This window comes from Schistocerca americana, chromosome 7 (genome assembly GCF_021461395.2).
Source record: "Schistocerca americana isolate TAMUIC-IGC-003095 chromosome 7, iqSchAmer2.1, whole genome shotgun sequence".
In the NCBI taxonomy this organism is placed as follows: Eukaryota; Metazoa; Arthropoda; class Insecta; order Orthoptera; family Acrididae; genus Schistocerca; species Schistocerca americana.
In genome coordinates, this window is record NC_060125.1 from 475,148,026 (window position 1) to 475,175,298 (window position 27,273).

Below are 27,273 nucleotides of genomic sequence, written 5' to 3' on the forward strand. Positions count from 1 at the left end.
AAAAAGACAGTACACAATGGTGAATGGACTGCACAAACGGTAAACAGACAAATCATTTACACATCCACTTTTTAAAAAAAAAACAACTCACGAAAACTTAACCGCATAAGTTCTATAGTGCATAAAATAGTAAAATTTCTGACAGGCAACAAGGTGAACTGAGTGCTTGGTTTGGATGAAAGCCATTAAATTGTAAAATTATTGGTCAGTTTTTCTTGAGTAATGTGATATCTTTTTCATATGAAGTGCAAACTGGAAACCAGATAAAAAACTTAAAAAAGTATACTTTCTCAAACTGCAATAATTTTTTACATTCAACTTGTTGTCTGATATGTGGTACAATTACTTCCTGGTCAACAAATAAACAAAAGTTTACCATTAGGTATGTGTAGTTATAAACCTATGAACAACTGAATTAGGGACATCTACTTAGTACTGTGGCATCTTCTTTTTTCCTTTGAGATGGCAGATGGCATGATTGATCATGGCATGGATTCCAAAAGGCACCAAAAGTGATGGAGAGACATCGCAATCCATGATTGTTCAAACAGAGCCCATATCTCAGGAAGAAGGACAAGAGATTTGTTGATGACATCCCAGATATATTCAGCAGGATTGAGGTTGGATGATTGGGGAGGTCATACAATCATCTTCATCCCTGTGAAGTGCCCCTCAAACTATTCACATTCAATACATGAACGAGGATGTGCTGGTTTGTCTTGCCGAGGGTATAGGTTGCATGCAGGTGCTGTCAGCAAACAAACTGGTGCATTGGATCAGACATACAGTCAAGTAGACTTAAGAGGCTGTTGTCAGCTTTCTGCTGTGTAACACTGACAGCTGCAGGTGAAAACAAGAGTCATCTACATAGGTATGACAACACTGAGGCATTGCCATAGAGATGTTTACAAAATAGAGTTACATGATTGGTTGAGTTAGGTGCAAAGCTGTTGTTCCTAGTGTTGTGACTCGCCGATCATTCAAAGTGCCGCCACACAATTACGCGTGTCGTCTACATGCGGCGCTGTCTGCCAGCCATGTAGCAGCAGCGCCACCTAAGCGACCAGCCAGCCAGCGGCCGCTAGACTTGGACTCAGTGTTCATTAGAATGTTACCTTGTTCACATGTCTTGCTTTGTCAAATTGCTCAGTGACTTATGTGTGTTGTGTCGTTTTGAAATATATGTGTTCAACTTGATGTTATAACAACTGGCGACTAGGTAGTGGATTTTTTTCTTTTCATCGATGACCCACAGGTTTCCATGGCTACTGTCGAGCAACTATTGCAAGGTCTCATTGAACAGCAAACGCTTCTAACATCGGCGATTTGCAATTTCGTCATGGCATCAAATGCGGGGCATTTCTCATCGTTGTCTATACCTCCTTTTCCTCCTTACGACAAGATGGCGGAAGACTGGTCTGATTACGTAAAACGTCTTCGGCAGCACTTCTTGACATTTCATGTCACGGACGAACAAACATGTATGTCTCTGTTCCTTTCATGGATTTCACCTCAAATGTATCGGTTGTTGTCGCAATTGGCTCCTTTGAAAGATCCTGCATCTTTGTCCTTTGCTGAAATGTGCTCATTTCTGTCTGTCTATTTTCAAAAGCAAACGCATGTGGTAGCCTCTCATGTTGCCTTTTATCGTTGTGAAAAACAACCGCATAAAACCTATTGTGCTTGGTATGCTGAACTTCGTGGCCTCAATCGAAAGTGTCAATTTGTTACTGACGTTCACAAAGAATCCTATGCCGATTCCATGGTACAGGATGCTATTATCCGGTCGGCGCCCGACAAAGAAGTGAGGCAACGTGCCCTTCAGTTCGCAAATCTGACTCTAGATGAAGTCCCATCCATCACGCAGTCTTTTGAAATTTCTCGCGCTGCTGGGGCGCAAATAGAGGCGTGGGGTGACGTTGGGGATATACAACCTCTGTGCGCTGTTGACGATGCGTGCGGTGCGTCCCTGCCGGCCGACGTGGCCGCAGTACGCTCCCACGCGCAGCCTCAGCCTAACCGTAAACAACCCTCTAAGAAACTGCAGCAAAACCCCCGGTAACTTCCTTCATGTCCGCGGTGTTTTACAAAACATTCACGGGAAGACTGTCCCCAACGTTGGGCCGTGTGTCACAATTGCAAAAAGAAGGGTCATGTGTCTGCTGTTCGCAAATCCAACCGCATACATGATGTTCATGAACATGACGCTGATTCTGATTCCATGTTGTCTGTCAATTGCACTTCTTCCCTTTCAGGGAAATTATTTCTCACTGTCCAAATCCTTGGTCGGGATGTTCGCATGCAGGTGGATACCGGTTCTGCTGCCACTATAATTAATTCTCAGACGTATCTCCAGTTGGGTTCTCCAATCCTGTCACCTGTCACTAGGCAATTACGAACGTACAATAAACAGAAGATTTCGCTCTTGGGACAATTTAATGCTGAGGTATCTTGCAAATCTGTCGTACGCACTGTTCCTATATTTATGGCCGATCAGAGTAACGCAGAGAATCTTTTTGGTTTTTATGCCTTTCGCGTTTTTGGGTTCTCCATAGATGACTCTGTCAATATCGTCTCTGATGCTATTCCTTATGCTCATTTGGATTCCTTGTCGATGACATTTTTGTCCCTTTTTTCTAGTGGGTTAGGCCGTGCAAACGATTTTGAAGCTCATATCACGCTCAAACCCACTGCTCGGCCTAAGTTTTTTTGGGCTCGGTCCATTCCTGTGGCCCTTCGTGATCGGGTAAAACGGGAGCTGGATCGTCTCACTACTTCAGGGGTCTTGCTTCCCATCACTTCCAGTGAGTGGTCCTCTCCTGTCATTGTCGTTGCTAAGCCCAATGGTGCTATTTGTCTCTGTGGCGATTTTAAAGCCACTGTAAATGCACAATGCCTCATTGACACTTACCCTATGCCCCTACCTGAAGAATTGTTCACTAAACTTGGGGTAGGCCAGTATTTTTCTAGAATTGACCTGTCAGAAGCTTATCATCAACTTCCTCTCGACACTGCTTCCCGGTGGTTTCTGGTCCTTAACACGCCTTTTGGCCTCTATCAATACCAATGATTGCCTTTCGGGGTTGCCAGTGCCCCTGCTCTCTTTCAGAGATTCTTGGAACAATTATTGCTCCCTGTCCCTGGGTGTATAAATTACACGGACGACATTGATGTCACTGGCTCCACCACTGAAGAACATCTTCAGAACCTCTGCACACTTTTTCATGTCTTACAGGCTGCCGGTCTTAAGTGTAATCTTCAGAAGTCACAATTTTTCAGGCACGTATCACGTGCTTGGGGGTTTCAACTCTCTCAGGATGGTATTCGTCCGCTTCAGCAAACTGTCGCTGCGATCAATGCCCTTCCTCGCCCTACATCTGTTAAGGAACTGCAGGCCTTCTTGGGGAAAATAGCATACTATCACAAGTTTTTATCGTCTGCTGCTTCGGTGGCTCAGCCGTTGCATCGCCTGTTGCATAAAAACGTGCCTTTTCACTGGTCCGCGTCATGCGCTGCGGCTTTCCAGAAATTGAAGACTATGCTGAAACATGTCCCGTACCTGGCTACTTATCGACCGGGCCAACATCTTGTTCTTGCTACGGACGCCTCTCAATACGGGGTCGGTGCAGTCCTTGCGCACCGTTTTTCTGACGGCTCTGAACAACCCATTGCTTATGCCTCCAAAACACTCACGGATGCCCAACAAAAGTATTCTCAAATTGAAAAAGAAGCTTTGGCCATTGTTTATGCTCTTCATAAGTTTGGTGTTTTTTCTCTATGGATCCAAATTTCATCTTGTTACAGATCACAAACCACTTGTTTCCTTGTTTCATCCATCATCGTCACTTCCCGACAAGGCTGCACACCGCCTCCAGCGTTGGGCTCTTTACTTGTCTCGTTTCAATTATGAGATTCATTTCCGGCCGACGGCTCAACATGCGAATGCTGATGCACTGTCTCACCTTCCCATGGGTCCTGATCTGGCATTCAATAGGGACGAACTTTTGTGTTTCCACCTGGATGTTGCCGAGCAGCGGGTTGTGGATGGATTCCCCATCACCGGGGACCGGCTGGCAGCTGCTACGGGTTCTGATCCTACCCTCTCCCGGGTTTTATGCTGTATTCAGAAGGGTTGGCCAGATCGTCCGTCCGCTAAAACTTCTGACCTGTTGTGGAACTACTACGCTTTGCGCTACTGCCTCACAGCAAGGGATGGTGTTATCCTCCTTTCCACCAACAATGCTTCGCCGCGTGTTGTGGTACCTGTGTCTTTGCGTGCTTCGGTCTTGCGCCTCCTTCACCAAGGGCACTGGGGTGTCTCTCGCACAAAATCTCTGGTGCGCCGTCATGTGTACTGGCCTGGCATCGACTCTGAAATAGCACACATGGTTGCTGCCTGCGGCCCTTGTACATCACAGTCCGCCGCCCCGAAGTCATCTTTGTCACCGTGGCCTTCGCCTGAGATGCCCTGGGGGCACATTCATGCTGACTTCACAGGACCTTTTTGAGGTACTTATTGGCTCCTCGTAATTGATGCCTACTCTAACTTTCCTTTCATTGTCCGTTTCACGTCGCCTACCACCGTGGCAACCACAAGTGCTCTCGCCCGCATTTTTTCTTTGGAAGGCCTTCCCTCTACTCTTGTTACTGATAATGGTCCACAATTTGCATCTTCCGAATTTGCAGATTTTTGTGCTCGTCATGGCGTTATGCATGTCACGGCCCCTCCGTTCCATCCACAATCAAACGGTGAGGCTGAACGACTGATCCGCACATTTAAGGCTCAGATACGGAAACTCCTGACTTCTTCTGCTGCTGATGATGTGCTTCTTCAGTTTCTGGCTTCTTACCGTTTCACCCCCATGGGCGACCACAGCCCGGCTGAGCTCTTACATGGCCGACAGCCCAGCACGCTGCTTCATCTTCTGCGGCCTTCCACCTCACGACCACAGGTGCCTTCGCTTGGCTGGTTCACCGCCGACGACCTTGTCCGGGTACGGGGATATGGCAGGCGGCCAAAATGGAGTCCGGGCTGCATCTTAACGACACCGTGGCCAATGCCTGTATGAAATCCAGATGGACACGGGTGTTGCAGTGCGTCATTCGGACCAGTTGCGGCCTCGTGTGCCAGCAACGCCTATTCCGAATGCTGCCACACCACCTTCAGCTCTACCTGATGCTCGGGATCTTGGCATCTCTCACTACTCACAACACAGCCCTCTCACTGTCATCTCGGTGCCAGTACAAGAACGGATGCCACTAGGAGACGTGCCCATGCAGGAACCGGATGACCATCCATCTGTCAGAGCCAATCTACTCGCCTCCTTCTCCTACGGATGCCAACACATCGCCCATGTCTCCTGTTATATCATCTGGACTTGCCGCAAACGGCAGTTTAGTGCACGGGGCCCCAGCTGATTCGACCCCTACGTCTCCTGTCATCTCAACCCGGTATCATCAGGGACACTTCCGTCCGTATGGCAAGCCTCCTCCTCGAGACTTTATGGCCAGTCAAACAACACCTATGGACGTTAGCAATCTACAGGCCACCTCCATCAAGACCAGTGCAAAAATTTCAAAGGGGGGAAAAGTGTTGTGATTCGCCGATCATTCAAAGTGCCGCCACACAATTACGCGCATCGTCTACATGTGGCACTGTCTGCCAGCCATGCAGCAGCAGCGCCACCTAAGCGGCCAGCCAGCCAGCAGCTGCTAGACTTGGACTCAGTGTTCATTCGAATGATACCTTGTTCACATGTCTTGCTTTGTCAACTTGCTCAGTGACTTATGTGTGTTGTGTCGTTTTGAAATATATGTGTTCAACTTGATGTTATAACACCTAGCCCACTGCAACTGTCAGGGATTGTCTTACACCAATTTGACTATAAATTGCTATATTCTTTCCACAGCGAAGAAAGCATCAGTAGCCCAATTTCATCCTCAAAAAACATAACAAGCTCCGTGTGATGAGCTAGCAGTACCAACCAGACACTGCACCACTCTCTGTCAGTGGTGTTATTCATATGTGGTATGGAAGGGCTTGTGGTCAGCACACTGTTCCCCTGGCCTTTGTGAGTTTCCAAGACCTTGGAGCTGCTACTTCTCACTCAAGTAACTCCTTAACAGGTACCTCAAGGCTGAGAGCAGCCTCTTACAGTCTTCTAACTAACTAAAAACCCATGGCTGCACTGAGGATTGAAGTTGGTTGCTCTGCATAGCAATTAAGCATACTTATCACTTAGGTATGTAGGTGGACACTGTGCTGATATCCACTGAATGAAAATAGCTCCAAGAGTACCTACCAATGTGCACCATTACTCACAGGTCCAGCTGACTATTTTTTTTTCATGCTCAGAATACCCAAAGGCATCATTCCTGATTAGTTAGTTTCATGTTCCATGGATCATTTCGCATGATAGATCGTAATTATGTGGAGTGAGTAATTTTACACTGACATCACAAACTAATTTGTACATATCATAACATTCTGAACATTTCAGGTGTTGTCAGTAGGTATGTCATACTCACCACCTTTCATTCCACAGAATATAAGGAGCTGTCAAAGAGAAACTTTCTCAGTTTGTTTTTTCAAATTTTATTTTTTCAAATTTTATTTTTGTGTCTGTCAGACATTTTATATCTCTGGGTAAGTGTTCAAAAAAATTTTTTGCAGCATTGTGCACCCCTTTTTGTGCTAAAGATAACCTTAATGTGGAGTAATGAGTGTTATTTTTCCTTCTTGTATGGTAATTATATACATCATTGTTCCTTTTGAAACTGTAGTGAATTATGTACAACCAGACATCATGATGGAATAAATACAATGTGAAGCAATATTCAAAATGCCCAACTCCTTAAACAGACATCTATGCTAAACTCTGTGCCCTGTGACATGTGAGCATAGGTATTTGTGTTTAGCAATGACTTTCCCATAGGGAGAAGGTGGCTCTGGACGGTAGGTTGTTCGCTGTTAGCTGCTCGACATTGAACTGGCAAATAATTTGCTGCACTGTGATCTGTCTATCCACTGTTACAATCCAGGAGAATCAATGAATTGATTGTTACTCCTGTCATAAGAGGATTCCTGCCCAGGCAGTTGCCTCTAGCAGCTGTAGTTTACTGCAAATGAAGGGACTCACAATACTGTCTTGACAAAGTAGCATGTGAACAGTGCAGTAATTACATTTTTGAAGGTGAAGTGTCTGAAGTCATAGTCACAATCAAAAGCACTGATATCTAATGTTGTGCCATATTATACTCAACTGTCACTCCAATGTCCAGTACAAGGTACCAGTCAAGTGACAAGTAAAACTATTCCGTGTGCTTTTGCTAAAAGAGCACTAACATTCTAACACAGCAATCCTCTCTTTCATTTTATCTGAAGTGTAAACCAGGCACAAAAAACACACCAAAGTTAGAGAAACAAATCACTTTACGTAAGACTATGAGTCTCTTTCTTTTACAAAAATAAAAAAGAAATTGAGCAGTTTAAAAATTGAGACACTATCCGATAGGGTTGCAAGTAAGAGCCAAAGAAAGAAACTTATTCATACTGAGGGGAAAGAAGAATTTAAAAAAGCATTTTTGATTAGTTTGTAATACAAATATTAAAAAAAAAATTGTTGTATCCTTATGTGTATACTGCCTTTTGTGTTTTTAAATAACTTCTTTCCTTTTGTATCTACAGGCATGCCTATTCTGTTCTGGATGTTTGTGATGTACAAGGCAACAGACTACTTCGTTTGCGCAATCCATGGGGCCACTATTCATGGAAAGGTGACTGGTCTGATGATTCTCCTATCTGGACTCCTCACCTGAGAGAGATGCTAATGCCTCTTGGAGCCTCTGATGGTGTTTTCTGGATATCTTTTGATGATGTTCTCAAGTAATACTCAAAAAACATTTTCCATTAGAGTACAGTTACAGTTACAAAAGAATTATAAAAATTTTTGTACACTTTGTGTTTACATATATATATAGTGTAAAATCTTTACATCGCATTAGTGGTAAAGAATTAGAGGAAAATAAGTACTGACACTGTGTTTTTGTGGTCTTCAGTCCAAAGACAAATCCAGCTCTCCTTGCTAGTCAGCCCTATGCAATCCTGTGCCCACTGATGCTATGAACAGAAAAAAGAACTGCCACAAATGAAAAATAATTGTATGTGCGACAGAGAAGTACTAATTAAAACTTATCCAACGCACCTCCCACCATTCTTGGCATGTCATGTACACCACAGACTAGCTCTATATTGTCCAGAGCTGGCTGTGACATTGACAGACTAATTTTTTATTTGCCAACTGACAGCAACCACTGGTATAATAATAATTACCACCTTGAAAAAATTGGAAAAAAGTTCTTTCATTAAGAGGAAAGGGTGCAGAAAATACTTTTCAGGGGCAAGGTAGATTAATGATCTAAGACTCTGGATAAAGGCAGGAAACAATGACTGGAAAAGGGAAAATGAAAATATATCAGGTACTATGATTAAGAAACACGAGAAATCAGAAATGAAGTTTCTGCAGTCAGCCTTGCAGAAAACTAGAAGAGATAAAATTAGGAATTAAGACATCAGAGGAAAGATGCAAATGGATCTGTCAGTGACAAAGTACTGCATGGCACAAGTAGTTTGGACATGTGAAGAGGGCAAAAGATAATTGTCTGCCAAAACAATACTTGGATAGAAATGTGCTAGGGGAAGGACCAATAGGATGACTCAGAGAGAGCTGGTTGGGTCATATTAAGAGAGAACTGAAGACTGGAGAAGAAAATTGTGAAACACTTCAAAGACAAAAAGTATATCAAGACAGAGGTAAATTGTTCTTAAACTGATGACAGTGCCACCAAAGCAGAGTTATTAAACACAGTTTTCCGAAATTCCTTCACCAAAGAAGATTAAGTAAATATTTCTGAATTCCAATCAAGAACAACTGCGAAGATGAGAAACATAGAAGTAGATATCCTCGGTGTAGCAAAGCAGCTTAAATCACGTAATAAAGGCAAGGCTTCCAGTCCAGATGGTATACCAGTCAGGTTCCTTTCAGAGTATGCAGATACAATAGCTCCATATTTAGCAATTACATACAACCGCTCTTTTGCAGAAAGTTCTGTACCAAAAGACTGGAAAGTTGCTAAAGTCACACCAATACCCAAAAAGGGAAATAGGAGTAATCTGCTGAATTAGAGGCCCATATCACCAATGTCAATTTTCAGTAGGTTTTGAAACATATACTGTATTTGAACATTACGAAGTACCTCGAAGAAAATGATTTATTGACACATAGTCAGTATGGATCCAGAAAATATCGTTCTTGTGGAACACAACTAGCTCTTTATACTCATATTTTTAGATTTACAGAAGTCTTTTGACACTGTTCCTCACAAGCATCTTCTAACCAAACTGTGTGCCTATGGAATAATGTCTCAGTTGTGCGACTGGATTCGTGATTTCCTGACAGAAAGGTCACAGTTCGTAGCAATAGATGGAAAGTTGTAGAGTAAAACTGAAGTAATATCCGGCATTCCCCAAGGAAGTGTTACAGGCCCTGAATTTTCCTGATCTATATTAATGACAATGGAGACAATCTGAGTAGCCCTCTTAGGTTATTTGCAGATGATGCTATCATTTACTGTCTTGTAAAGTCATCAGATGACCAAAACAAATTGCAAAATGATTTAGATAAGATACCTGTGTGGTGCAAAAAGTGGCAATTGACCCTGAATAAAGAAAAGTGTGAAGTTATCCACATGAGTACTAAAAGAAATGCGCTAAATTTCGATTGTGTGATAAGTCACACACATCTGAAGGCTGTAAATTCAACTAAATACTTAGGGATTACGATTACAAATAACCTACGTTGGAACGACCACATAGGTAATGTTTTGGGTAGAGCAAACTAAAGACTGCAATTCATTGGCAGAACACTTAGAAGGTGCAACAGATCTACTTAAGAGACTGCTTACACTACACTTGTCCGCCCTATTCTGGAGTATTGCTGTGTGGTGTGGGATCCGTATCAGGTGGGACTGATGGTTGATATTGAAGAAGTTCAAAGGAGGGTGGCTCGTTTTGTATTATTGCAAAGTAGGGGAGATAGTGCCACAGACATGATACATGAATTGGAGTGGCAATCATTAAAACAAAGGCGTTTTTCGCTGCGATGGGATCTTCTCATGAAATTTCAATCACCAGTTTTCTCCTCTGATTGTGAAAACATTCTGTTGGCACCCACCTGCATAGGGAGAAATGATCATCACGATAGAATAAGAGAAATCAGGGCTTGCGCCGAAAAATTTAAGTGCTCTTTTTTCCTGCACACCGTTTGACAGTGGAATTGTAGAGAGACAGCTTGAAGGTGGTCCATTGAACCCTCTGCCAGGCACTTAACTGTGAATAGCAGAGTAATCACGTAGATGTAGATGAAACAGCCTTCCTGAATCGCTAGAAGGATACAAAGATGCAGATGCATAGAAAACAGAAGGGACAGTAACCAACCCAACAATAGGGAAAGGGTGGACTGAAAGTTGTTCAAAATGCTAAAAAAATTTTACTCCATATAATATCAGTCTACGCACTAAAGTCTTCTGTCCATAAATTTTAACACACAAGCATCAGAGCCTTGATAACCATTTCTATTGATGCACATTACATTACATGGGTAATATGTTGTGTATCAATAGAAATGGTTATTAAAAGTGTAATATTGGTGTGTTAAAATCTTTTCATTGTGTAACTGCAAGCTGATCACTTCTGCTCAAAAGACTTTGACCAATCACCAATTGCGAAAATGAGGATTTGTAGACAGTCATTATATATGATAAAACCTAGTCATCAGTCATATGCCTTGCAAATCAGACAGTGAATTCAACTTTTTTGTAAAATATTTATCACCTCACAAAAAAAATTAAAAAAAAGGAATGTAGCTCTCAGAAGCTGTTCATAGATGACTATAAACTCTGTGCATGCTTCTATAACTACAAACCCATCCCATCAAAGTGCAATCATGTGGATGTAATGAAAAAAGGAATGAGAAGGAAAAACCTCATCTGTAAAATTTCTTCCATACTCCAATGGAATGTGAATAAGTTCAGGACAAATTTGGAGAATTGAGTTTTCTCATTAAGAGAGTATTGAAGGGTAACCTGTTTTAATTGTTAAAGATCATTCAAAAGCCAAGATTGCACAAAATATTTCTTATTGAAGACAAGGTGCTTATACATTATTTAAAGTGAATTTGCACTGTTTAGTATGTGTCCAGCATATGTAAACAGATGTGCTATTGTGTACTGTATTTGTATCATGTAACAAGCATCTATGTGCAAGATGTATATGGACATGGCCTTTTGGACAAGATGTTTTGTGTTTGTAAAGGTTTTAGTGATGACAAACTTTGTAATGTGCTGAGTTTTTCCCATCTGACATCTCGTGCGTGATGTTCAGCATAAAATGAATACGTTTCACTATAAAACGATGTTTAAGCCTGAAGATCACAGCAAAGACTGTTGAAACCGGGTGTCTTGAATAAAAAATACAATGTGCAATTTTTAAAAATTTAGAGAAGTCATGATTCACCACAAGTGAGAGCAGTGTGTTTGTCATCAGAAGGCACATTTCAGTGACATTGATGCCCCTATGAGGGGTTATAGTCTCCACAGAAGTAATGATCTTGGCAAGTAAAGGGTTAAAGATGATGTCTCCATGTTTATTAGCAAAGAATGCAACTCTTTACCTAATTCCATTAACATTACACATACTATGTAATGTTATCATTTGTTCTATACTTGCACCATAATGAAGCTGTAGACAATGAGACTATAGGTCTCTGTCAGCATGGGTGCTGTTGAGGGCTTCATGCAGAGGAGAATCATATTCCCTGGGTAGAGCAGACAATATGGAACTTATACAGAGTGCTTCTCTGCCATCAGTCTCTTGATTTGGTCTCCAGTTCTCACTGTTACAATCAGTGAGAATTGGTTGACAGTTTGCACTCAAGTGACCACTTTCCATTTCTGCATACAACTAGCAAAACAGTTGGCGTCCAAATGGTAGCTCTTAAAATGGATATTCAGGGTGGTTGACTGAATCTTGTACAATGAACTGGTTGTATTTGAACATCACAAGTGTGTCCAGTAATGATTCAGTTACAATATTAATGAGATTCTCCAAGGCGCAGAGCATTCTTTTCCAAGTTTTGTCACTTATGAATATTGCCTGCCCCTTCCTGTAGTGAACATCCACTCTGTAAATGAGGAGCAGTAATGTGACTCCGCACAGTTTGATGCCAACCAACTGTGGAGAACCTAGCAGCCTTTAATGAAAGCAAAGAGAGGCTCATTCCTGAATAATATACATTGTTTCACTAAGTCCATATTAGTATCCAGAGGAGTTCTAGATGATTTAGGATGTGCCCAGTTACTGGTGCAGTGAGACTAACCAGAGAGACATAGTGACGACAATGGTGAAATATGTCTATGAAGAAACTGCCAGCAACAGCCTTCTGGGATCCATTGTTTTCTGGCATGAGGCAACACATGGTAAAAACGAAATGCATAATGCAGTGTTGTGACTCCTCATAGGGGCAGCGTCCTCACCCTGTTCAACTGCATTTGAGAGGCAAGATATTTTCCTGACTCTTGAAAGGAAGTTATACCAATAATCTACATCAACATCCAAATCTACAGTAACATACATGCGTACTCTGCGAACCATCGCATGGTGTATGCAGAGGGTGCTATATACCACTATTAGTCATTTACTTTCCTAATTCATTCGCATGTGGAGTGAGGGAAAAATGACTGTCTGTATGCCTCCATATAAGCACTAGTTTTTCTTATCTTCTCTTCATGGTCCTTACAGGAAATGTACGTTGATGAAAGTAGAATTGTTCAGCAGTCAGATTCAAATGTTTGTTCTCTAAATTTTCTCAGTAGTGCTTCGTGAAAAGAGTATCATCTTTCCTCCATGGATTCCTGTTTGAGTTCATGAAGCTTTTCCATAACACTGGCAAGTTGATCAAACCTGCCAGTAGCATGCCTTTGAATTGCTTCGATGTCTTCCTAAAATCTGACAAAGTGGGGATCCCAAACACTTGAGCAGTGCTCAAGAATGGGTTGCACAAATGTTCTGTACACAGTCTCTTTTGTAGATGAGCTACAGTTTCCTAAAACTCTCCCAATAAACCAAAGTTGACCACTCGCCTTCCCTACTACCATAATTACATGCTTGTTCCGTTTCATATCAATTTCCAACAGTATGCCTAGATATCTAATTGGCTTGACTATGACAAGCTGCACACCACTAATTCTGTATTTGAACATTACAGGATTTTTTTATCAAACAATGAAAACTCCAGGTAGAAATATCAACAGTGAAGGAAAAGACAGTTTGCTACTTACCGTAAAGAAGACACACGTCCAATTGCAGACAATCACAGTTAAAAGACACTCACATAAAGCTTTCAGCCACAGCCTTTGTCAGTAAAACACACACACACAAGCAAACACACCTCATGCACAAACGATCACCAACTCCAGCATCTTGGGCCAGCATTCTGGTCCGAGATAGTGGAGTTGGTGGTCATATGTGTGAAGATTTTTACCTACTCATCTGCAATAGCTTATATTTTTCTACTATTTTAGAGCAAGCTGCCATTTACCACACCAAAGATAGTTTTTATGTAAGTCATCTTGTATCCTTCTACAGCAAATCAACAGTGATATTTTTCCATATACTACAGCCTCATCAACAGTTGATGATTGCTGCTAACCCTATCCATCAGATCATTTATGACTATAGAGGACAGGAGCAGTCCCAGGGGCCATACCTGCCTGAGAGGTTATCACAGCTGCAAAGAAAAGACATTGAGTCCAGATTGCATATGACTCACTTTCAGTATGTGTTCTAATGATATAACCTGACTGTGTAGGTGGCAGCTAGCCACTACAGTTTCCTCATGAGGCAACATACCATTGACATTTTTTTTCCTGTTGAGAAAGTTTGCAATGTCTCTTAAAGCCATAATATCCTCTGTCACTTCTATCCGTGGGGCTAATATGGAGATCTTACATGGTCTTTCCCACATCAGTTCTTCATATATCACACTGGTGTTAACAGGAGGAGGTGGCCATCAGAAGTACCAGGGTTATGGTTAAGCAATCACTATGCATCTGAAGATCATGCCAGGGCTGGTGAGTGGCTACTATCTTTGTAGTGGTAACTCCTTCTAGTGTGACAGGTGTATAAGTACTTAACTGACCCACACCCACTAGTATGCTACTTACTTAGGTGCCCCGTCAAACACACACATACTCATTAATCATGTTCTGCAGTCTGATCAAGAGGGAGAACTTTTAAAAATTTGGACAGATCAAAGTATACATTAACAAGACACACAAATCATGGAACTTAATCCATATAGCTATCACTTTACTACTTAATATTATTTGTGGTCATGCCGAAAGAAAAATAAGCTAGCAAATTAAGAAGAAGCTGCTACTTCAAAAAAGTGCTCTTCCTCAGCTAGCTGTTGCTTATCTTCTATTGGTAGCTTAATATTAGTTGGTTATATTGGTACTTTTCAAGTAAGAGTTATCTGCAAAAGAGAGGACAGAAGCATTTTTGCAAATCATTATTATTTGTCTTTCAGATGCAGAATGCTCAACCCTTGAATATAGTCAAGCTGTAGAAGAAGTCGTTAGTGAGATAAGTTTTAATTTTCTTTTAAATTGATAGGTGTTGCCAATGTCTTGTTTTATTGTAGGTGGAAGAGTGTTGAATATATTTGGATCTATCTATGGAAAAGGCATTCTTTAATTGTCCACATATGACAGTCATTTGGTATTCATGTGAAAACTGACCCAGTGGCATATCATGTGGAACAGATTCCAATTTTTGCCCAAGGGTGGAGTCTGGAGTCTCAAGAGACTGAAGCTAATTTTAGATTTTATGTAATATGGAAGGGACAGCACTTTGGAATTCATCCATAAAGCAAAGTCTGACATCTGGTGTCAGCACTACAATTATTTAATAATTCACACCTCTGGGAACTAAGCATGGAGTAACCAGCTTCATTGCTCAGCTGTTTGTCCTGATCATGATCTCAAGATTTGCTTACCAAACAAACTCACTGTCAATGACATGCAATCTTGACAAACACTGGATTAGAAGAGAAGTATTAAAGCTACAGAGTTCCTCATCTGGTTTGAGCCCATGAGTGCACTGAAAGCCATCCAGTGCACGTACTCAGCAGAGAAACCAGTCCAGTCCATCCAGTATACCCTCATTAACTTACAAATACAGGGAAGGAGGTGCTATTCTGCTGGCTACCAGGACATCTGGGAATTCATGGAAATGGACTTACGGATGAACATCCTAGGAGGCATGTATAGAAAATACTGTGACAAATTTTAAAGTCATTTTGCAAGCAATGACCTTACTCTTGACGCACATGGCCATATGGTGCTGTGTGGAGGGGTGGCTTGTAGTGAGAGACAAAATTCTGTGGACCGTAAAGTAAACCAGTTATCCATGATGTAGCTTCTTCTATCTACTGAGGGAGAACCTACCACAGAACTAACATCAGTATGTCACTTTTAAGTTGAGTGCACCCAGTTTGCCAATGAGAGGGCATGGTCTGATTTGGGGCCTGTCCTTTGTTTTGAATCATAACAATGAAAAAGTATTGAGGCTATTGGACTGTTATGTGTCTCTCCAGCTTCTGCACAAGGCATTTGCAGGGAATGCCATGTGTGTTTCACAATCTGGCATTCACAGTCAAGTTTCAGAATAATTTTTGCAGCTCTTCATATACTTTTGAATTTTGTCATGTATTTGTCTTTTTTAATATTTGGCTATTATACTGCTACTGTATTATTTTGATAAGTTCGTCACTAATTTTTGATGAACAATGATGACCATGCTGTCATGTAACTTTAAAGAAAGCAATAACAACAACTATTTGAATGTTTCCAATAACACAAACACAGCACGGTACTATACATGCAGTCAACACAGCCATAAGACACAACACTCACGATTCAGAAAAGAAAGGTACCAAGGAGAAACTTCCTTCCAACAATGTCATATGACTTTACCTTCTAACTATATCACCCATGATCAGTTCTGAATTTATTTGGGAGATTTCTTAGATGACAAAAGCCATTGGTTAAACTGTTTGATCAACTCACTTGACTCTCATTTGTCATTCCAGTGAACTTCACCCTTTCATGATGGAATATCTAATTTTCAACCTGGATGATACATATACTGAATCTTACTTTAAGCGAGGGATTTATTACAGTATTCTTAACAAATAAGTTGCATATAGCTTTAGAAAGAATGAAATTTTAGGTACAGAGAAAAAATGTGATATCAGAAAACAATGGGATTAAAATGCAGTTACCTTGAAATAAAAACACCAGTAACTTTGGACCTATGATAACAGAATTTTTCATGCTGTGTACAAATATTACATGGTAAGGCATTCACTGCTGTGGAGCGGAATGTAGTTGTATTTGAGTATGCCCTTTCCTGATTAATGTTTTTTTAAACCTGAGATGAACATTGTTCTGTGATCTGGCAAAGATGGGGAAAGCAAGCGACTGGCTCCTCTCCTGGTTCATGATAGTTTTAATTGAAAAGATGCAATATTCTTAACCTAGTTATTAAACAGTGGAAAGTGCATGCTGGAATAATAATAATATAATGAAAAGGATAGACTGCTATTCATTGAGTTGCAGACAAGCATAACAAAAGACTGCATACATTTTAGCTTGTGGCCAAAAGACCTTCTTCTGAAGTAGGAAGCACACGCACATTAACATAAGTGCGACTCACATATACATGACCAATGTCTCTGGCTGCTGCAGCAGGACCAGCAATTCAACACTACTGGTATTCAGTGAGTGGTCTTCTTTACTCACCAATTATTTACATTCTGGCCGAACTTTCCTTAGTATATTAATTCCATATTAAATACACTCCTGGAAATTGAAATAAGAACACCGTGAATTCATTGTCCCAGGAAGGGGAAACTTTATTGACACATTCCTGGGGTCAGATACATCACATGATCACACTGACAGAACCACAGGCACATAGACACAGGCAACAGAGCATGCACAATGTCGGCACTAGTACAGTGTATATCCACCTTTCGCAGCAATGCAGGCTGCTATTCTCCCATGGAGACGATCGTAGAGATGGTGGATGTAGTCCTGTGGAACGGGTTGCCATGCCATTTCCACCTGGCGCCTCAGTTGGACCAGCGTTCGTGCTGGACGTGCAGACCGCGTGAGACGATGCTTCATCCAGTCCCAAACATGCTCAATGGGGGACAGATCCGGAGATCTTGCTGGCCAGGGTAGTTGACTTACACCTTCTAGAGCACGTTGGGTGGCACGGGATACATGCGGACGTGCACTGTCCTGTTGGAACAGCAAGTTCCCTTGCCGGTCTAGGAATGGTAGAACGATGGGTTCGATGACGGTTTGGATGTACCATGCACTATTCAGTGTCCCCTCGACGATCACCAGTGGTGTACGGCCAGTGTAGGAGATCGCTCCCCACACCATGATGCCGGGTGTTGGCCCTGTGTGCCTCGGTCGTATGCAGTCCTGATTGTGGCGCTCACCTGCACGGCGCCAAACACGCATACGACCATCATTGGCACCAAGGCAGAAGCGACTCTCATCACTGAAGACGACACGTCTCCATTCGTCCCTCCAGTCACGCCTGTCGCGACACCACTGGAGGCGGGCTGCACGATGTTGGGGCGTGAGCGGAAGACGGCCTAACGGTGTGCGGGACCGTAGCCCAGCTTCATTGCGAATGGTCTTCGCCGATACCCCAGGAGCAACAGTGTGCCTAATTTGCTGGGAAGTGGCGGTGCGGTCCCCTACGGCACTGCGTAGGATCCTACGGTCTTGGCGTGCATCCGTGCGTCGCTGCGGTCCGGTCCCAGGTCGGCGGGCACGTGCACCTTCCGCCGACCACTGGCGACAACATCGATGTACTGTGGAGACCCCACGCCCCACGTGTTGAGCAATTCGGCGGTACGTCCACCCGGCCTCCCGCATGCCCACTATACGCCCTCACTCAAAGTCTGTCAACTGCACATACGGTTCACGTCCACGCTGTCGCGGCATGCTACCAGTGTTAAAGACTGCGATGGAGCTCCGTATGCCACGGAAAACTGGCTGACACTGACGGCGGCGGTGCACAAATGCTGCGCAGCTGGCGCCATTCGACGGCCAACACCGCGGTTCCTGGTGTGTCCGCTGTGCCGTGCGTGTGATCATTGCTTGTACAGCCCTCTCGCAGGGTCTGGAGCAAGTATGGTGGGTCTGACACACCGGTGTCAATGTGTTCTTTTTTCCATTTCCAGGAGTGTAGTTCTATAATTTCTATAAAGATGAAGTGGGTCAAGTCAGTAACAGGTTATGTACACAAAATTTTGTATGTTTGTATAATGAAAATAAGACATGTGTTCATGCATGTGCCCGCGGGTGTGTATACACACACACACACACACACACACGCACACACACACACACACACACACACACACACACACACAGATGTGTGACTATTTCACAATTTCACACTTTCAGCTTTCAGCATTTGTGAAAGTTTGTTTTGTTATAGGTATTTTGATTGCATTGACATTTGCAAAGTGCGTTCTGGGTGGAATGAAGTCCGTTTAAGAGGAACACTACCACCTCTGTCCTCCCTGGATCACTTGTCATGTGTGCTGCTGACCGTGCTTGAACCAACTGAAGCTGAATTCACATTATTTCAGGAGGGACAAAGGTAAGCATTCTCTGATTATGGGCTAATCTCTATGTTGTTGCTTCTTTCCAATGTTAAGAAATACATGTGTTGATTTAAACATCAGAAGAAGTTTTAAAAAAATGTGTGTGAAATCTTATGGGACTTAACTGCTTAGGTCCTCAGTCCCTAAGCTTACACACTACTTAACCTAAATTATACTAAGGACAAACACACACACCCATGCCCGAGAGAGGACTCGAACTTCCGCTGGGACCAGCCACACAGTCCATGACTGCAGCACGTTAGACCGCTTGACTAATCCCGCGCGGCTCAGAAGAAGTTACCTTTCCACCAGAAAATTATAGTTCTTTCTTTTCTTTTGACATGGATGTTATGCAAATAAATTTATTTTGTGCAACAGCAGCAGCAACAACAACAGTAACAGTCATAAACTTCAACTATGAGAAGTGTGCCAATTTTAATGCCTTCTCCACCAACAATAATGGATAATGTATAGTGTTCTATATCAAGAAATCTAGTCCACTATTTAACATGCCTCCTCAGTCTATTGTCTTCAATTATCAATGATATCAACAAACAATTTGCAGAGTTGGACAGTTATGAACAATGCAAATGTTTGTGTGACAATGGAAAATGAACTAGTGTCTGCTAAAACAATAAAAGCTAGTAGTTAACATTGTCAGCTTGTCTAGTTCAATGATATTGCCTCCTGCAAGAAGGAAGGGATGTTGCTGTCATATATGTATGGTGCAATGTAATAATGAAACACGAACTGAGATTTCACTTCATGTTTTTTATAAATTTATGGTGATTCATTCACTCCACACTACTCAAAACGCTTTGTATAATTTGAAGAAAAACTTTACAAAAACCAATATTCAATGGACTCAACATGCTTGCATCCATCTTATTTCATCTTAACTCTACAAACTCTACAGTACCAGATACCAGAGTACAACTGACTGTGCCATCACACAACTACAGCTGACTCACAGCTGCTTGCTACTCCATAGCAGACAGTATTGCACTGATACTCAAAAATCAACGACAGTAACAGTAATAATCTTCAACTATGAATGAAAATGGTGGGGAGGCAGATATTTGAAAACACTGATCTTTACATCCAAAGATATGTGTACAGTATTGACATGATCAAAATTACTCCTGAAAAGATACAAATATATTACATTTAATAACCATAAGCAATGATGATAGGAAACAATAACTGTTATGTTAATGATGTATCAAGAGGGCATTTGATGGATTGTAATCTACAATACTTTGTGGAAAATGAGTTGTATTGAGCAGATCCATTACAACTCATGCCAGTGATGAGCATTCTGTCTTCAGGCCACAAGTGACCCATCGGGACTATCCAACCGCTGTGTCATCCTCAGCTGAGGGGCGTGTGGTCAGCACACCACTCTCTCGGTCATTTTGATGGTTTTCTTTGACTGGAGCCGCTACTATTCAGTTGAGTAGCTCCTCAATTGGCATCATGAGGCTGAGTGCACCGTGAAAAATGGCAATAGTGCATGGCAGCCCGGATGGTCACCTATCCAAGTGCTGGCCACGTCCGAGAGCGCTTAACTTCGGTGATCTGACGGGAACCGGTGTATCCACTGCGGCAAGGCCGTTGCCATGCCAGTGATGAGAATACACTTTAATTGTAGACTGGCTCACTACCATGCAACACAAATGAATCTTCATTTCTTACCTCGATAACACACTATTTAAAAAACAAATCGAGTGACATAGACTCTTTAATTGTGTTGATTTTATGATATTCTGTACCAAAACAAGTATTTGGGTTTAATGTAGTTAGGGTTTTTGAAATAGGTGCTTATTCTTATAAAAAAAGTACTACATTATAGGAACTTGTAGGACGACAGTTGTAGTGCAAAATGTAGGAAAAGGAAAGCAGAGATTAAAGACAGCTGAATCAACTAACATAAAACTATACTATCCAGAAAAGATGAAGTGTGTTCATCTTTGTGTATTCTAGCAAATAATCAGTAAGAATATATATCTATGAAATTACTACAAGGTATACTCAATTGAAAAGAGACATTCACTGTAGCAGCGTTGTATGTAATCCTAGTGGGTGAGTGTGTTTCCTGAGAGACGGTGTGGTGACAGTCACAGCTGCACAAGTCAAGTTAATGGCTTTGCAGCAATTTCCACAGTGCTGGAGAGTTGGTCCTGCAGTTTGTTGCATGATGGATTCTTCCTGACCAGTGCACAGAGCGATCATTTAATTTCTTTGCACAGAAGGGAAACATAGTTCACAAATTTATTGCAGGATTGAAGAGAGGTATGGAGAACAGTGTCTCACATGGTGTACAATATTGTAGTGGTGTCAGTGTTATGAGGCGGGACATGTGAACATAAGACATGCCATGGTCTGGTCAAGTGTATGTTGTCACCAGCGATGCCACAATTTCAGCTCTGAAGAAGCTTATATGATTGAATTGTAAGATCACCACATGCGACATTGCTGTGCTCCACATAATCCATGAGAAGCTTCATTATGGCAAAGTTTGGGCACAGTGGGTGCCCAAGTACCTTTCGGAGAATCAGGAGACAGTGAGGCCTGTCCCACCTGTTGAGATGGGATAAGGAACAGACTTAATTGCTCAGCCTGTGGCCTGTGATGAAACTGGTGTCACTGCTTTACCCTGCCTCCAAGCAGATGAATGTGGAGGCAGAATCCCAGTTCCCCTCGTCCAAAAAAATCTCACTCTGTCCGGAAGACCGGAAAAGTAATTCTCATTTGATTTTCTACATAGAATGCTGAGAAGCTTACAAAATATTCACTGGTTGCCATCATCTGTGACTGTGTCTCTCAAATGAATATATTCTTCTGTACACAATTTTTGTTGATTATGTCACAGGAATAACATTCATTCTGTCTCTCTTTTTGCCCACATGTCAACTAAAAATTGTTGACGTAAATGACACGAAGTGGTAATATGATTGTATCCCTTGTTGTATATTGTTATTCTATGATATGCATAAATTCCTTCGAAGTTGCTTTTCCATTTGTTTCTGCACCTGTTTTGGCGTTCGAATCCTGCCTCGGGCATGGATGTGTGTGATGTCCTTAGGTTAGTTAGGTTTAATTAGTTCTAAGTTCTAGGCGACTGATGACCTCAGAAGTTAAGTCGCATAGTGCTCAGAGCCATTTGAACCATTTTTTTTGTTTTGGCGTTCACTTGTCTCAAATTGAAATGGTAACCATCTTCTCCTCTTATAAAAATAAACAGATATTGAAGATCACCCTAAGAACAATGTTTTTCTGCAGTGTGTTGTAGTCCTCTTCTTTTCTGAATAACTACATCACAGCTTGTGTACTTGCTGTCCACAATTACAGTGGCAGTTTCATTGACTTAAGGCATATTGGATCAACATATGAACATTGGTTCTCCAGTTAGTATTTTGGTGGATCGAATTATAAATTTATACTCATCTGATATCATTGGTCCAGTGCTGTTTTGAATATGTGAACCAACTGATTGTACTTAGGTAAAACCCTCTCCAGTTCTTCAATGATTTATCATTCCAGTCCACTTATTTTTGCATGATGTTCATTGACTTCTTTTTGTTCATCACCAATGAAATACACTTACAAAAATTTGTAATATTTGTTTGGCAACAATAACAATGAGCCCACTTTAACACATTTGATCCATTTTGCCAGTGACAACATGTTAATGTTTGTTATACTTTTTAGTGGGAACATAACAGAATGCCCCCCCTGCGGGTCCGGGGGTTAGAATAGGCCCGAGGTATTCCTGCCTGTCGTAAGAGGTGACTAAAAGGAGTCCCCCCCCTCAAGGGGGTAGTTTGCGCCTGCGTCCGGAGACAGATGGTTCCGCAACTTATGTTTGTGGTCATTTTGGTTTTTCACTTATTCTGGTTTCTTCCTTCCTTTGTTTGGTTCCTTTCTTTGTCCTTCTCCTTCTCCGTCTCACTGTCTTCCTTACTTTTTCGCTTGCCTTCTTCTCCTTCTCCTTGCCCTCTTGTCCACCCTCTGGTCTCCGCCTCGGCATTTGAGACAGTCTGTCCTTTCTCTCCCTCTCTCCCTTCTTTTTTCCTTTTCTTCTTTCCTCCCTGTGCATGCCTGAAGGCCGACCCACGCGTTTGCACGCGTAGCCGGTGACGGGGTAACGCGGAATTCCCCACCCTGGGTAGACAAGTAAGGCACGCACGTACCCCCTGGTAAAGGCCAGGCCCAGGGAGGGGTGATTGCCTGAGCTGACACCTTCCGACCATGCCGATTGGTCCCTCCGTCCGTTTCTCGCGAGGTGTGACCTGAGGTGTAAACATTCACCTAAGGCGGGAGTGCCCTCTGCGAGGGTCCCCACAAGGAAGGCGCGCGCCATCGGAGATGCTGGCAATCATGGGGGATTCCTCCACAATGGATTTCTCTTTTTCTTCTCTCTCGCCTTCCGCCCAAAAACGGAAACTTGACCAGCCACCAGTGACCAAAGTACTACCGCCTGCCCCAAAGTTTCTCGTAGTTTCTCGATCTGAGGACGGCAAAGATTTTTCATCTGTCAACCCTTTCGTTATCCAGAAGGACGTAGATGCCATAGCCGGATCTGTCAAGTCTTGTACCAGGATGCGTAATGGTACCTTGTTACTAGAAACTGAGAGCGCCTTTCAGGCACAAAAACTGCTTCGGGCCACACTCCTGTACACGTTCCCTGTCCGGGTGGAGGCTCACTGCACTTTGAATTCGTCGCGTGGTGTGGTATATACTAGATCACTCGACGGATTGACTGACGAGGAGATTCAGTCCTTCCTCGCTGAGCAGGGCGTGACGGCTGTCCATAGGGTCATGAAAAAGGTCAACAATGACCTTGTACCGACCCGGACACTTTTCTTGACCTTTGATAGTGTTCAGCTGCCGTCGCGCATCAAAGCAGGCTATGAGGTTATTTCTGTTCGCCCCTATGTCCCGACACCTACGCGCTGCTACCAGTGTCAGCGTTTTAATCACACTCATCAGTCTTGTTCTAATGCGGCTAAATGTGTCACTTGTGGCAGGGATGCCCATGAGGGTGACTGTCCATCTCCGTCTCCTCGTTGTGTGAACTGTCAGGGTGACCATGCAGCGTCCTCCCGCGACTGTCCCATCTACAAGGAAGAACGCTGTATCCAGGAAATTTGGGTCAAAGAGAAAGTGTCCACCTCAGCTGCTCGCAAGCTATTTGCTTGTAGGAAGCCCACGCTGCTCCCAGCGGGGAAATACAGTACTGTCCTCGCCTCTCCTCGAACTACCAGGGAGGTGGCGACGCAGACATGTGATCTGACTGTCAGCACTACAGTCGTCCGTTCGGCCAGTGCTAAGATTGCCCGGTCAACGTCTCCTCTTCCTCCTGTCACCCCTAAGACACAAGCACCTCCATCAGCTTCTGCCAAGACGAAGACCCAGAAGTCAGATGCACGGGGCTTCAAGAAGGAACCGTCCCGTGCAGACTTCCTACGTACCTCGAACTCCCAGCCATCGACCAGTACTTCCACTAAGCGACCTTCCAAGAAGGCTCATAGGAAGCAAAGTTCTCCTTCTCCGCCACGGCGCGTTTATTCTCCTGCGCCACCCAGCGGTTGTCGCCTCAGGCCGTCATCCGTTTCACCGGCTGCACCGCTGGTAGCCGAACATCTGGCCGTTCACCGGCGGAGGAAGCTCCCTGTCCCGGCCATCTTAACAAGATGGCCGATGAACCTATTGAACCAATGGACGATGACTCTCCGCCTATTGATAGCGGCGGCAGTGCTTGCTCGAAGCCAGGCCCTCAGTGGCCTTCGAGGTGACCCCTTCTTGCTTCTCCTTTTTCTTTTTCTTCTCACGATGGCATTTATTCACTGGAATATTCGCAGCATTCGCTCCAACCGAGAGGACTTAAAGTTGCTGCTCCGCTTGCACTGTCCGCTCATCGTAGCTCTCCAGGAAACGAAGCTACGCCCATGCAATCAAATTGCCTTGGCACACTATACCTCTGTGCATTTTGACCCACCCCCTGTGGCTGGTATTCTGGCTTATGGAGGGGTTATGTTGCTGGTCCGGGATGATATTTACTACGATCCCATCACATTGCACACCGGCCTGCAGGCAGTTGCCATCCGAATTACTCTCCCCACTTTTACATTTTCCATTTACACTCCATCGTCGTCTGCCGTTACCAGGGTAGATATGATGCAAATTATTTCTCAGCTACCTGCACCATTTTTGTTTACTGGAGACTTCAATGCCCACCATCCCCTATGGGGCTCTCCAGCATCCTGCCCGAGGGGCTCCCTGTTAGCAGACCTTTTCAACCACCTCAGTCTTGTCTGCCTCAATACTGGCGCCCCTACTTTTCTTTCGGACACCCCTCACACCTATTCCCATTTAGACCTCTCTATATGTACTACCCAACTTGCACGCCGGTTTGAATGGTATGCACTTTCTGATACGTATTCGAGTGACCACTTCCTGTGTGTTATCCATCTCCTGCATCATACCCCCTCTCTGTGCTCAACTAGTAGGAACATCTCCAAAGCAGACTGGGGGCTCTTCTCTTCCAGGGTGACCTTTCAGGATCAAATCTTCGCAAGCTGCAATAGTCGCACACCTCACGGAAGTCATTCTCACTACTGCTGAATATTCCATCCCTCACACTACTTCTTCTCCACATCGTGTACCTGTCCCCTGGTGGACCGCAGCATGCAGACGCTTTACGTGCTTGTCGACGTGCTTTATGCACCTTAAAACACCACCCTACGGTGGCGAATTGTATCACTTATAAACAATTACATGCGCAGTGTCGACGTGTTATTAAAGAAAGCACGAAAGCCAGCTGGGCTGCTTTCACAAGCACTTTCATCAGTTCTACTCCTTCTTCTGTTGTCTGGGGTAGCCTGCGCTGGCTATCTGGCACTAAGGTCCGCTCACCAGTTTCTGGCTTGATGGTCGTGAATGACGTACTTGTGACCGCTGAGGATGTCTCCAATGCCTTCGCCCACTTTTTCGCAGAGGTTTCGAGCTCCACTCATTACCACCCTGCCTTCCTCCCCAGAAAACAGGCAGAGGAGGCTAGGCCACCTAACTTCCGCTCCTCGAATCGTGAAAGTTATAATGACCCTTTCACCATGCGGGAACTCGAAAATGCACTTGCCCGGTCACGGTCCTCCACTCCAGGACCTGATTCTATTCATATTCAGATGCTGAAGAACCTTTCTCCTGCGGGTAAAGGTTTTCTTCTTCGTACTTATAATCGCATCTGGATTGAGGGTCATGTTCCCACATGCTGGTGTGAGTCTATTGTTGTACCGATTCCTAAGCCGGGGAAGGACAAGCACTTGCCTTCCAGTTATCAACCCATCTCACTTACCAGCTGTGTCTGTAAGGTGATGGAGCGAATGGTTAACTCTCATTTGGTGTGGCTGCTTGAATCTCGACGCCTACTTACCAATGTACAATGTGGATTTCATAGGTGCCGCTCCGCTGTTGACCATCTGGTTACTTTGTCGACCTACATTATGAATAACTTCTTGTGGAAGCGTCCGACCGCGGCTGTGTTCTTTGATTTGGAGAAGGCTTATGACACCTATTGTTTTAATGCATCGACAGTTCAGGGTATGTGTGGGTTCTGTCCTGTCTGACGCCTTTCGCCAGGAGAATGGGGTGCCTCAGGGCTCAGTTTTGAGCGTCGCTCTCTTCGCCATAGTGATCAATCCAATTATGGATTGCCTCCCAGCTGATGTATCAGGCTCCCTTTTCGTGGACGATTTTACCATCTATTGCAGCGCGCAGCTTACATGTTTCCTGGAGCGATATACTGCTTTGTCAGTGTGCCTGTCGGCTACTGTCAATGCCCGACCACCCGTCTTATCGTTCCTTTTTTGACTACTCTCTCGACCATCAATATGGGTTGTATGTCTCTGCCCTGCTACCCCCTGGAGTTCGCTTTCGTCGCCTCCTTCAGCACCTTGATTTTTCAGTTCCTGCAACCTTTCGAGTGGGTGAGAGCCGGACGCCACCTTGGCTCCAGGCTCAGGTTCGCGTTCACCTTGACCTCAGCTCGCTCCCAAAGGAGGTTACCCCCGGTTCGGTATACAGCTCCCGTTTGGTTGAACTTTGTTCGAAGTTCATTAATATGACCTACATTCATACAGATGGCTCTAAGCCCAATGACGGTGTCGGGTGTTCTTTTATTGTCGGGGCACACAGTTTCAAATACCGGCTCCATGGCCATTGTTCGGTCTTCACGGCTGAGCTATTTGCTCTCTACCAGGCTGTTCTTTACATCTTCCGCCACTGACAATCTGCTTATGTCATCTGCTCTGATTCCCTGAGCGCCATCCAGAAGCCTCAGTGATCCGTATCCGGTTCACCCTTTCGTGCACTGGATCCAACGCTCTCTTCAGCAGCTGGTGGATGACGATTCTCCGGTTAGCTTTATGTGGGTTCCTGGCCATGTCGGTATCCCTGGGAA

At 43.6% G+C, this 27,273-nt stretch overlaps 1 protein-coding gene and 1 pseudogene across 1 annotated transcript in view; one reads left to right on the forward strand and one right to left on the reverse strand.

Moving 5' to 3' along the window:
• The window catches only part of LOC124623025 (calpain-D-like), a 517,886-nt gene that overhangs the window by 443,660 nt on the left and 46,953 nt on the right, over positions 1-27,273 (forward strand). The window contains 2 exon segments of the mRNA XM_047148816.1: positions 7,688-7,885; positions 18,644-18,808. Coding sequence (XP_047004772.1) covers positions 7,688-7,885; positions 18,644-18,808 — 363 coding nt within the window.
• LOC124623453 lies at positions 20,314-20,431 on the reverse strand (annotated as a pseudogene).